This window comes from Nanorana parkeri, unplaced genomic scaffold (genome assembly GCF_000935625.1).
Source record: "Nanorana parkeri isolate BGI_ZX_2015 unplaced genomic scaffold, ASM93562v1 scaffold82, whole genome shotgun sequence".
Taxonomy (NCBI): Eukaryota; Metazoa; Chordata; class Amphibia; order Anura; family Dicroglossidae; genus Nanorana; species Nanorana parkeri.
This window is the reverse complement of record NW_017306350.1, coordinates 1,963,578-1,976,019: the sequence shown is the minus strand read 5'-3', so window position 1 is coordinate 1,976,019 and position 12,442 is coordinate 1,963,578. Positions and strand designations below refer to the sequence as shown.

At 43.0% G+C, this 12,442-nt stretch overlaps 1 protein-coding gene across 2 annotated transcripts in view; it reads right to left on the bottom strand.

Annotated features, from left to right (window-relative positions):
• The window catches only part of APBA2 (amyloid beta precursor protein binding family A member 2), a 136,902-nt gene extending 125,338 nt beyond the window's left edge, over window positions 1-11,564 (bottom strand). For both annotated transcript variants that reach the window (XM_018552284.1, XM_018552285.1), the window contains exon 1: window positions 10,581-11,564. In XM_018552284.1, coding sequence (XP_018407786.1) covers window positions 10,581-11,528 — 948 coding nt within the window. In that variant the 5' untranslated portion in view covers window positions 11,529-11,564. The remainder of the gene's footprint in view (window positions 1-10,580) is intronic.
• Window positions 11,565-12,442: the final 878 nt, after the last annotated feature.

Sequence of the window (12,442 nt, the reverse complement as noted above, 5' to 3'; positions counted from 1 at the left end):
GAGGCAATGCGTTTGAAACTGAAAAAAATGATCTCTGGAATCAGACTCTCAGCACGAGCTTGCCATAGGCCTTTAGATGGAAATGCTTCTACAGACAGATGACTACAAAAATGTAAATATGCTTGATCAATTGCTCTTTAAGGTTAAATAAAACTACCAAATGTCAAACACTTGATACAAGTAGGCACATTTTGCTATCAGAGCTTGTTCCACCGACACTCTTGTAACAGGTTTAAAATGCACCACATACACTGGTGTATTTTTAACAAGATACAAAAATATGGATTACTTGAACTAAGTCCCAGACCACACCCAGATAACCCTCTGCCAGTAAACTTACTACAGAACAGGGAATCCATAGTAGTTATAATTTCATGATCTTCAAACACAGCCTCCTAATGCCATATGTACAATTGTACTGTAGTTTTCAGAAATGGGATTGTTTTTGTTGGTATCTTTTGGCATGAAAGGGATAGTTTTTACATACAGGTTACCGAAGCAGGAGAAGAATGCAAACAAAGGGTTGGGTGAACATTAGTTGGGGTTAGTGTAAGGGTTGGGGTTATAGAATGGGTTAGAGTGAAGGTTAGGTTTACAGGGAGGATTGATGTAAGGGGTAGTGTTATGGTTACAGGGAGAGTTAGTAGGGCTGGGGTTAGAGGGAGGGTTAGTGTGAGGGTTAGGGTAATAGGCAGGGTTATTTTGAGGGAAAGGAGTTAGAGGGACAGTTAGCATGAAGGTTGGGGTTACAGTCAGCATTAGTGAGAAGATTAGTGTTTTTTGAGGAAGGCGAGTGTGAGAGTTGGGGTAAGATGGAGGGTTAATATGAGGGATAATGTAAGTATTACATGGTTTTCTCGTGTGAAGGGTTATGTGGGTTAATGTTAGAGATAGTGTTGGGATTACAGGAAGTGTTAGATTGAGGGTGTGGTTACAGGGAAGAGTCATTTAGGCTTGAGGTTCCAGTGAGGGGTAATGTTATGGTTACAAGTAGGGCTAGTGTGAGGGGGCTTAGAAGGGTGATCAGGGATCTGGGAGTTCTGTGCTAAAAACTGGCAGTGTTGAGCTCCTTGCACTGAACACTAATGTATTGTGTGTTTCATTCGTTAAGCAATCATTGAAGAACCTCAGTCAACTGACTCCAATGTGATAATGCATGCTAAAGTAATAAAATTATCTTGCTATTCTTTTGACGCAGCAGTATGTGAATGTTAACAAATATTAAAGAATCTAACTGACCACATGATCCTGCTATTGTCAGATGCCTACCTGTGCTCTGCTTGCTGTGTTCTCTTGTTGGTCTCCTGATTCCTGCCAAGGTTCTTCCTGTCCTCCCTGGGTCTGTTACCTGCTTGTTTCCATTCCTGCTGTCCTTTATGGCTCTTAATACACCACAGACCCCTTTTTCTGTGTCCTGGCAAAAGCAGATTTTGCCCTATGAATCCATTTAGGGAAGTTGTGACACCAGTGCCCATACTCTAGTACTCTTTGCTTTTGGTTCCTATCTGTTTTCAGTTTGTCTAGACCCTGTTACCCTAACCTTGCTGGAATGCTGTCTGTCCTGTCCTTGGCTTTGTGTCCTTGGCATTGACTGTGCCCCTGCTCAACCATCTGGCTTAGGCCTGGTTTACACCTGGGCATTTTTGAGCAGTAGAAAAAGCACTTTAAAACGCCCAACACAAGAAATCCCATGATTTTCAATGGTCCCTGTTCACGCCTAAGCAGCAAAACACCAAAAGCAGCAAAAAGTGCATGAGCTTTTTTGGTAGTTTATAGCACGTTTTCCCCATTTCCCCATATAGACTTCAATGGAAAAGCCAGGAAATGTGCGGCAGAAGCATGTTGCACATTTTGTGCGTGTTTTTGCGCGTTTGTATGCGCAGTCGTCCATTGACCACAATGTTCCTTGAGCTGCCAGTCAAAACGTGCATCTTCATGTTTGCCCGCTTTCATGTGCACAAAAATATGCCAAACGAGCATAAACGTAAAAAAAAAACAAAAAACACGCTGATCCTGCGCGTACAAATGCGAAAATATGATGCTGCCTTGGTATGAATGGGGCCTTAGACATTCAGGTCTCGTTACCCCCAGCTACAACCTTTAACTACTTGACCACTCCACAGTCCTTAGCCCAGTCCTTAGCTCACTCTGTGAAATTGATAATCTGTGATTAAAGTGACATTAAAGTCACAATTCCCCCCCCCCCCCTCATGCTGCTTTAAGTACTTACCTTAAATGATGCCTCTTGATCCGATCATCTTCTTCCTGCCACTTGTATCCCACAAACCCTCCAGCGCTGATGCTGGTCTCTGATTTGTTTTAGCTTTTGCTATTACATAGGGTACTAAGTTGTTTTGCTATTACATAGGGGACTAAGAAATCCCCTATGTGATAGCCAATTCTAAGACCCCCAATGTTACCTAGGGACCCCCAGAGAAGCTGATGAAGCAGACACCTGCTTCATCAGCTTCTCACAGGCATCTGTAACTGGAGAGTGACACTGAATGCAGGAAGTGATGTAATATACATCACTTCCTGCATTATGGGACTGAGAAGAGATCAAAGGGAGATTGTGTACTGACCCCTTTGATCTCCACTGACACCGTCCCACCTGCACCGGGCACAGCGGATCTCGGGACCAGCAGCGGTGACGGAGGTACAGGGTGCCTCACACCCGCAGCTACTGCAAGCAGTCGGGCGTCTCTAGAGACGCCCAATCACTTGAATCTAAACAGCCATGACTGGCTGTTTACATTGCTAACAGTTCCCCACTCGTGTGCGCGCTGAGCGCCGCGTACGAGCGGGGGAGGGGCAGGACTCCTTAAGACACCCTCCCGCTCCTACAAGACTCCCGTCCAGCCATTCAGGATCGGCCATGGAAGGGAGGTGGATGAAGCTTGACATGTTTGGTGTCTATTTACCTGACGTAACTCTGCCTTTTACGTTTTACCAAAAAGTTTGGTACTGATACATTTTTAATAACAGGTTGTTTTTTTTTTTACATTTCGGTACTCTTTTTGTTACATAGTAAAAAATAAAAACCTCAGTGGTGATAAATTACTACCAAAAGTAAGCTCTATGTGTCCCCAAAAAATTGTATTAAATTAATTTCAGTACAGCGTTGCATGATGGAATAAATGTCAGTCAAAGTTCCACATTGAGAAATGGCCTGGACAGGAAGGGGGTTTAACACACAGGCCAGCAAGTGGTTAAGAATGTTTCTTCCCACCTCCCCACAGGTGCTCTTTCTGATGACTGGGTAAAATATTCCACTGCCATACAAGGGTGTAAAAATGGGCTTTCGCACTGAATACTCAATCACATGTAGGGGTATTTTGTCAAAATCAGGATTTGTCTATATGGATGATTTGATTATTAATTGAGTACAGCTTCATTTTTATTAAACATCCACTTTGCTTAATAAACATTCTCCACTCCTTTAGTAAATCAACCCCATTGAGAAATTACAGCACTAAAGTGCATTCTATCTTTTGTGAAACTTTGGCACTTATTTGCATTGCGCTTATTGTGAAACTGCAGTACTAGGCATTGTGCCTATTATGAAAACAAAAACAGTATTGAGGTCAATTGTGCTTATTGAAAAATCGTAGTATTGATGTGTATTGCACTTACTGTGATATCAGTCTGCTGAAGTGCATTGTGCTCACATAAACTCATAGTACTGTTCTGCATTAGAAATTCACTTGATCATGTTGCCAAGGTTTTTCTAGTACCGTTCATTGTTTTAGTTGAAAAAGCAAAATTTAGTATCTGGAGTCTGGAGAGATTCACTTGACAGGTGTTTTCAGTCCCCTAGGCCAGAGGTACTCATCAGTGCAGTATATAAAATGTATTTTTTATATACAATTAGGGTTGTCACCTGACGGGTTTGACCCAGACAGTCTGGGTTTGGGAGTCCTATATGTATTGAGTCTGGCTGTCAGGCCAGCTGACACCTGGACACATACTTGCCAAGTGTCCTGAAATTTTATGCTGTAGTCTTGCGTTGGCTGTGTTCTGATCTGAGTCCCTGTTAGCACAGCATAAACCTTCCTATCAGCGTCTCAGTTACTCTGCCCTGCAGCCCTGTCATATTGTAATCCCTGCTGGGAGGCTGTGTGTGCAGTGAAGTTTGTATCACTGCCCCTTAGTTGCAGAATGTTAGGGCCACGAAAAAGGACTTATAGGAGTAGTGGCCCCATGGGATTGTCGCACTTCCAAAACAATAAGAAGTATTAAATAAGGTGATTTAATCATAAGCATTGGTTTTATATAAAGGGTCAATTAAAAAAAAAAAAAAATGTATTTGGTATGTTGTCGGATGCGCTGCTGGCTCTTTTTTTTCTATTTTCAGGTTGCTAAGGGCATAGCTGTAATTACTCAGTACTTGGTTTGGGCCCCTTTTGCAGCACTTACTGCAATTACTTTTGCACGATATTCTAATTATTCGAGTTTCACCTGTATATATACTGTATATATAATTATACAGGTATGTATATGTATATATGGGTTAAGAACAACGACTGAAGGTATTTGTTTTGCTTATAGGGCGTACAATCCCATGTAAGTGACGCCTCCAGGAGCCATCAGTATTGTGTTGCCTCTGAATGAACAGCTGCTGTGAGTATTTTAGTCTGGTCTTGTTTCCCTCAGCTGACACCCCCCTTCATGCTTGTTAAACAGACCCCAGCTCCAAGGTGTGGCTGGGTGGGGTTACTATGGCAAGGGCTGTGCTGGTGGGGCTTTGTGAACCAGAGTCAGGGGTAATTTCCTAAGACATTAAAGAAGTCATAAAAAAAATGTATCTTAGCAGTGGGACAACCGCCTGCCCTGCAAGAATTAAGAGTCCATCCACACTGCGCATTGCGCTAATGGTACATTAGTGTGCACTTGGCACATGTTATCACACAATTCACCTAGTGTGTGATACCATGTGCTTGGTGTGTTGCACAGCAATTCATTTTAATGGCACCCCAACCCAGCAGACATGCAGTGTTGCAGTGGTTCCTCAGTACCATGCATGAAAAAAAGGAGAGCATGAACTACTTTTTTCTCACCTCCTGGCTGTCTCTCTTCACTCATCCTCCTGGCTGCCTCTCCTCGCTCATCGTCCTGGCTGTTTCTCCTCGCTATCTCTCCTGCTCTCCTGGCTGTCTCTCCTAGCTATCTCTCTAAAGCTGGCCACACACTTTACAACCATCGCAAGACTTTCGTCTTGCGATGGTTGTAAGCTAATTAAAAGCTTGTGCGATCTGCCCATCTTGGACAGGCAGATCGTACTTGCGATCGTCGCAAGCCCGCCCCGCTGAGGGGAGGGCGTTTCCGATGACTGCAATGCTGAGCGGGCAGTGTGCGCTTGTGCACACCGGCCCGTGTGGCATTTGTCTTACGAGCAGGCCACAAACCAGCTGAAAATCTTATGATTTTCGGCTGGTTTTCAAACATGCTCGTAAGACAAAAGACATGCGACCGTACAGTAGAAACTGTTGCACGCCTTCCATACACCTGCTGATTATCGTACGATCGCGGGATTTTTCCCGCGATTATCATACGATAATCGCCAGGTGTGTGGCCACCTTTAGAAAATGGTTTTGCAGCTCTTCTGAAGAAACTGGCATTTGTCCCACCATGAGTATTCTCACAATGATTTCTAAATGGCAGGGTAGTCTTCATTATGATCACCTGCCCATTCACAACGTTGTAAAATAAAAACAATTCTAATTCTGTATCCCTTTTGGGGAGGATAAACCTTTGCAGGGATCTCAAGTCTCCCTGAAGTTCAGGGAGTCTCCCTCTTTTGGACAGCGGCTCCCTGATGTCCGCGAGAGAGGCATTTTCTCTCTGAAAGGTTTACTCTGAGTAAACCTTTCCGGTAAGATATCAGTGGGTAAGGTTTCAGAGTGAGGCTTGCCTCCTGGAGAAAGGTCATGTGATCTCTAGAGTAGCCTCAGGACGAGGCTTGCCTCCTGGGGGAAGGTCATGTGATCTCTAGAGTAGCCTCAGAATGAGGCTTGGCTCTCAGAAGGAAGAAGCTACTTGCTGCACAGAGAGGGCGGACATAGACTACTATTGAGAGCAGGTACAGGCACTGCTGCAGGGTTGAGAGAGTGCTGTTAACCCTTTGTGGATAATATAGAATCAATTATATGTCCTGGTTGTCTAGTTATAGAGAACATTTATTTCATTTGCTGCCCATAGCAACTAGTCAACTGTGTATCAGGGACTTTACTCCTCAGCGGTTTTTTAAAAAGGTCTCGGGCTGTCTAATAAATTGTGACCTTTACACTGACAGATACTTGAATATCAATTCACAAATCTGATGTATATATAAATAAATATATAATATTATTGTATTATTGGTATATGGATTTTATTTTACTCTGTGTGTGTGTATATATATATGTATGTATGTATGTATGTATATAATTATATTTTTATTTTTATATTTTATACAAAAAAACAGAAATGGCACCTCCCTGAAATGAGACGGGAACCTCCCTGAAATAAGGTTTTGCAGGTTGGGATGTCTGCCTTTGGCGGTATTGAAACAAAACTGAAACCCTTCTATATGTGGGAAAATTGTTGAGCTAATCACACAAGCTGGAAATAAGATTCCCGGGGAGTTCTGTCACATACACTGCCTTATCCAGTAAAGCGTTATTAATTCAGTATCAGTTAGAGATAATTTTTCTGAAGTCAGAGCAGTACAACATGAGTTCTGAGTGCTCTTTAGTAAACAAGGTCCACAGTGCCCTTTTTTCACAAAGATGATTTTTAACAACACCAAGTTACAAAAAAGATTATGCAGCATTTTATATCTTTTCTTTTAGTAAAAGTGGAGTTTAACTTTGAAGTTACTATCATGGAAAAATGCTAATTAAAATGTTGCTCAAAGAACAATGTTTAGAAATTCTAATGGGAGTGAATATAGCGTTTAAACATGAATACTGGGACATTGTTAAAGGAGAACTATGGGGTTAGGGCTGTTCCCCATAGTTCTCCTAAGGGTAACAGGAGGACACAAACTAGCATCCTCTCGTCACCCAAAGCTCAATATACCACGTGCTACAGCTCGCGGTATACTGAGACGCCGCAGCCGGAACGGATCCCGACAATTATGTCTGGATCCACCCAGCTGCGTGAGTGACAGCTGGCTCTGCCTATCTAGAGGCAGAGCCAGCTGTACCCGCACCCTCCCCCGTCAGTTTCGCCAGTCAGCGCTGGAGGATCGGACAGGGGATGGGGAAATCTAGTCCCTCCCTTGTCACGGCTTTCTGCCCGCACAGGATCGAGAAGTGAGCGGGCGCCGGTATGTGTTGGCTCACTTCCCGATATACTGAGCCGACCTGTGACAGTTTCTTTGTCACAGGTCGGCTCAGATTATGAGGCTGAGTGAAAATCAGTGACCTCATAATTCTTCTTTAAGCCTCTATCTCCACCCACTCAAACCCCATCCGAATCTGCCCATTGTGACCAATGATAACAAGATAAAGAAAATAATTTTTAACTAAGGCATGTCTCCGCCTAAACTTTGGCATTATTGTACCAAAACAAGTGCAGCTGGAAGGTATGGCTTCACACAGTAAACTGGAAGAATTACAGCAAAACTAGCTTAAAGTGGAAGTTAGGTTAAAAAACTGCCAGCAGGATTTCTGACAGAAGAGACTGTGTAAGTCTCTTCTGTCATAAAAAAACTTCTAGCTGCTTAGCATTTATTTTTCCTGTACACTGTGCCGTGCTGAGATGAAGTAACTCTTATGCACAGGAATTACTTCATATGGGCCTGGGACTTTATTGGCCAATTAAGTTGCCAATGACACTGATCTGCAAAACAAACTAAGCACATGGTAAAATGATCAGTAGATCTGGAGGTATAGGCTGAGGATATAGAAAAATCTTAATGAACTTGCACTTCACTTTTTTGCCTCCTTATTTGTCCTTTAGTTCGATAGGTTGCCTCATGGGCCAATAGGAATTAGAGAGAACAGTGATAAAGGTTCCCTTTATTGATCAATGAGGCCATCACAATAAAAGGCCAACAAAAAGGCTGAATTGCATGGCAACTATACCTCTGATCTCTTTATTTATTGATTTGCCACAAGTATTCTACTGACAGCAACTATTTTGTTATCATACAACTATTGCTTTGAATTGCCAAGACTTATAACAGGCTTACCCAAAGCAGATGTCAGCCTTTCCTGGAAGAAGTCGAAGGATGAAACGCGTCGGAAAGGATTGGGGCACATACTGAGGTTATACCATAGGAAATCAGTCGTTGAATTTCTGGTTCCGGTTCATTCGGGGGAATCGATTGTTTGTTACATGGCGTTCCCAATCTGGGAATTTCTGTAAGTGTTTTTTATTGTTGCAATAAATCTATTCACTTTTACATACTTCACCATTTTGTGTATTATTTCCTCCCTTACATTGGATACTTTCCTCCACTGAGCGAGTGGCATCGCCCACCTAACACGAGAAGGAGGATTTGTCAAACTTGGAGAGTGAATATCTCATCCACAAAGGACACTTACCATCATTGTATTTATTGATCATTAAGGCCATGGATTTCTGAAGAGTGTGTTCTCATTTATTTATGCACTGGGAGTCGAGAGCACGTTCTCAGAGGATTTTATTGTACACTGTGGATTATGCACAATAGTACTTTATGCAGATGCACTAAGGACTTATATTGGATATTGAAAGACTGAATATTTATGGAATTTATATGATATCACGTTTGTTTATTTAGATTTAGATTTATGATATTTTACACATCCTATGGATGTATGGAATCCGATTCATGTATATGAACACTTACCTTTCCTAGGGAAAATGCTGCTCTTTGCTCCCTGCAATGGGGCTATATGACTAAATCCCTAGGACTTTGATTACATGTTCTCAGTGGCGTAACCAGAGTTATTGGCGCCCGGGGCAGAAATTTTTTTTCCCCCCCCCCCCCCATATTATATAAACATCCACTGGAACTGTACCCCACACATATATATCAGCTAAGGAACTACAAGTCCAAGCATGCCATCATTGTCCCTATACACCCCCCACACACACACACATATCACCCAGGGAACGGCAATATCTGGTTGTTGTACAGGGGCAATGAGGGCATGCTGGGACTTGTAGTTCCCTAGCTGATATTTTATGCCATTATAGAACTAAGAATAGAACATAAAATAAAACTTTTTTTTTCTCTAATACTCACCTGATTCCTGGATCCACCGACAAGCGCGGCCTCCCATCTCTCAACGCTGTTAGAAGCTGCATACAGCGTGTGCTGGTTACTACTTAAACCGGTGCGCGCTGTGTGCAGCTTCTGGGAAGATACGCTATTAGCATAGCGGGGAAGGCGGCTGTGCATTTTGCATCGCTCCCACTGCACTAATAGCGTATCTTCTCAGAAGCTGCACACTGCGCGCGTCGGTTTAAGTAGTAACCAGAACACGCTGTATGCAACTTCTAACAGCGTGGGAGACGGTAGGTTGCACTTGTTGGATCCAGTAATCAGGTGAGTAGTAATACAAATAAAAAAAAGTTTTATTTTATGTTCCCGAGGACATTTAAAAATGTCCCCGGATTTTATTTTAAAAAAATGTATCACCTTACCTTAGCCTGGTGGTCAGTGGGGGCTTCCTGGACCCTGGTTGTGGGGGGGTCTGCCGTGGCCGCAGGTGCAGTGGCTCCTTCCCTCATGCACATGCACCCGGCTGGCCAGCCCGCCTGCATCAGACGCGGCTCTGTCATCAGGCGGCCGCTCGCTCCTCCGAGGCCCCAGCGGGCGGCCCTCTACAGAGCCTGATTGGAGGGCCACGTCTGCCTGATCCAGCCAGCCCGGATCGCCGCTCCCCAGTGAAAGTACATCCCTCCTGGTCTCCTCACCACCCAGTGACAGTACATCCCTCCCTGGCCAGCCTGGTGCATGTTGCAGAGAGAGGGAGCCACTGCATCTGCGGCCAGGGGCTTCGTTTAGCGGGGGTCGGTGATGGCGCCCTCCCTCGGGCTAGCGCCCCCCCGGTTGTTACGCCACTGCATGTTCTTTGCTAAACGGGAGAACGAGCTGATCCAAAACTCTTATCCCCCTTTATTAGAAATCTCATGACCAAATGTCCTCACCGCTCTGCATTAGTTCTGTGACAGCGGCTCCATCCTCCGCCCTCCCCCGCTGCCGGTTCATTCACTTCTTCTCGGATCCCCGCTGGGGAGAGCAGCGGGGATCCAGAGAAGCGGCGGGAGGAGAGGACATGGCGATCTACCAGTGATCGCTACGCGATCGACTGGTAGATCGCGATCGACCTTGTGGGCACCCCTGGTCTAGGCTTTTGATTATATGGTCATCTCTGTAGGAAACCTGGATCAGCACTTTCTTAAGAAAAAGCAGTTATTTCAGCCATCCTGTTTATCTTAATTAAATCCATCCTTGGAAAATGGTTAGCAAAGTTTTACATGAATATGTCAGTAAAAGTCCATTCCAAAATGAAATATATACATTTGAAATGCTTGTTTTATAAAACAGCTAATACAGTAAAGACTGTATGATAAAAAATAATTTCTAGAAAAAGATTACCAACCTGTTCATGGGACCATTTCTGCCTTTCTTCTGGAGTTCGAACTTTTCCTTTGTAATTTCTTTGGCTGTCACCAACATGTTTTGAAGCTGAGGGAATATTTAAAGATTTTGGGCGACCTTCATGTTTGCTAGCAGTATGGGCAGCATCTGTGTTCTGGCATGTTTCCTTATGGTCATTTGGCACATCTTCTGGCACAGTGTGCTCAGGACTCATGTCAGTAGGACTATTTATGCTGCTCATACTCATACTCATTTTAATCTCAGCAACAATTTGATCAATGTCTTCCTCTTGATCTTCTGCTTCTGCCTCAGTTTTCCTTGCATGAAATGGGGATTGTGGAAGTGAATTTCCATTTGTTTCTGTTGGATAATAGTCTTGATATGCTTCTTCATTTTCACTATATTGAGCTGTTTCCTCTTGAACTTCTAATGAAGATGAATTATCCTCCTCCAACATTTGAATCTGACTTTCATGCCCTATTTCTTCATCAGTACATTCTTGCTGCTGAATCTTGGATTCTGTCCATTCCTCTTCCACTGCTTCAACACATTCATCTGTCTCTATATGGCGCTCCTCATTGTGGATATACTCCTCCCCATTGCAGTCCATACCTTCCAGGTAACTATCATCTTCAGGACAATACCGTATATAATATGTGATTCCCTCCTCTTCATCCGGAAGCCCTTCATCGTACTCCTCATCTGAAGTGTTATTTACATAGTCAGAACTTGAATCCCCATCACCGCTGTTGTCATTACAGTCTTGTTCCTCCTGGCTGGTTGTAGTGTGCATGCTGGGTATCTGTGTATTAGTGTACTCATGCACCACAGGCTCCTCGTATACAGAGTCCTCATTATCACGGCTGCCAATATGAGGAGAGGAAGGGCAGGATCTTGGTCTTTGGTCCAGCATGCTGGCCGCGGTGCTTTGACGTTTCCTGTTTGCCATATTCTATGACCTACACGACCATCATTTCAACAAATTGTCTGTAAAAGACAAAAATAAGAATGTTACAAATCTTAACTATTATTAGAATCTTCAAATTGTGGTGTCTGATTATTGATACGTTTTAAGTGAACAGTCAGGGAGTTCATTAGGGGTTATAAAAAATGTACACACAGGTATCACAAAGGGCCTGCATTTCTGGCAAGATCAACATGTAATTTTTGTACTTGCTAAAAATGTGAAAAGAAAATGAATGCAGACACCACATCTAAGGACTGGTAGACTGCAATATATTACATTTTTGTTCTTAGATACACTTTAAGCCAATGACCTGGATCATATATGCATATAAAAAATGAGAGTACATTATGGTGTGTATTTAAGTAGAAAGTCATCATTCTACTAAAATTGTGTTTTTGTCTGTTTCCCCATCGGATAGGTTTCTCATCACTTTCTGTTCTCACAGGAATTAAGTGCAACCTCCCCCCAATTGGGATACAGACAGCAATAAAAACAGCCATAGTCCTAAATAAGATCCCCAGACGTGATGGCTTCTATTACAATATATAAAATTATCATAATCTACCGATTATATAATTTCTGCAAACTCTTAAAACCTCATTTGAAAACTAAACAATCTCTAATATCTTCTATGAAGCAACCACTATTGCCTTATATAAATTTGGGAAACAACAAATGAATCACACTGGAAACTGAAAAGTGGTAAAACTGTTCTCTCAATGTTTTCACTTAGATGCTGCTTTAGTCTGGTCTTGAGTTAGCAATAATTAGATCAGTCAATCAATAAGTAACACCAGAATAAAAATTTTTGGACCTGCCCTGGTAGAATCTTCCCTGGTGTGGGGAACCCAAGGACCTCTGCCAAAACCTAAGAGAGAGTGCTCGCCTTTCTTATT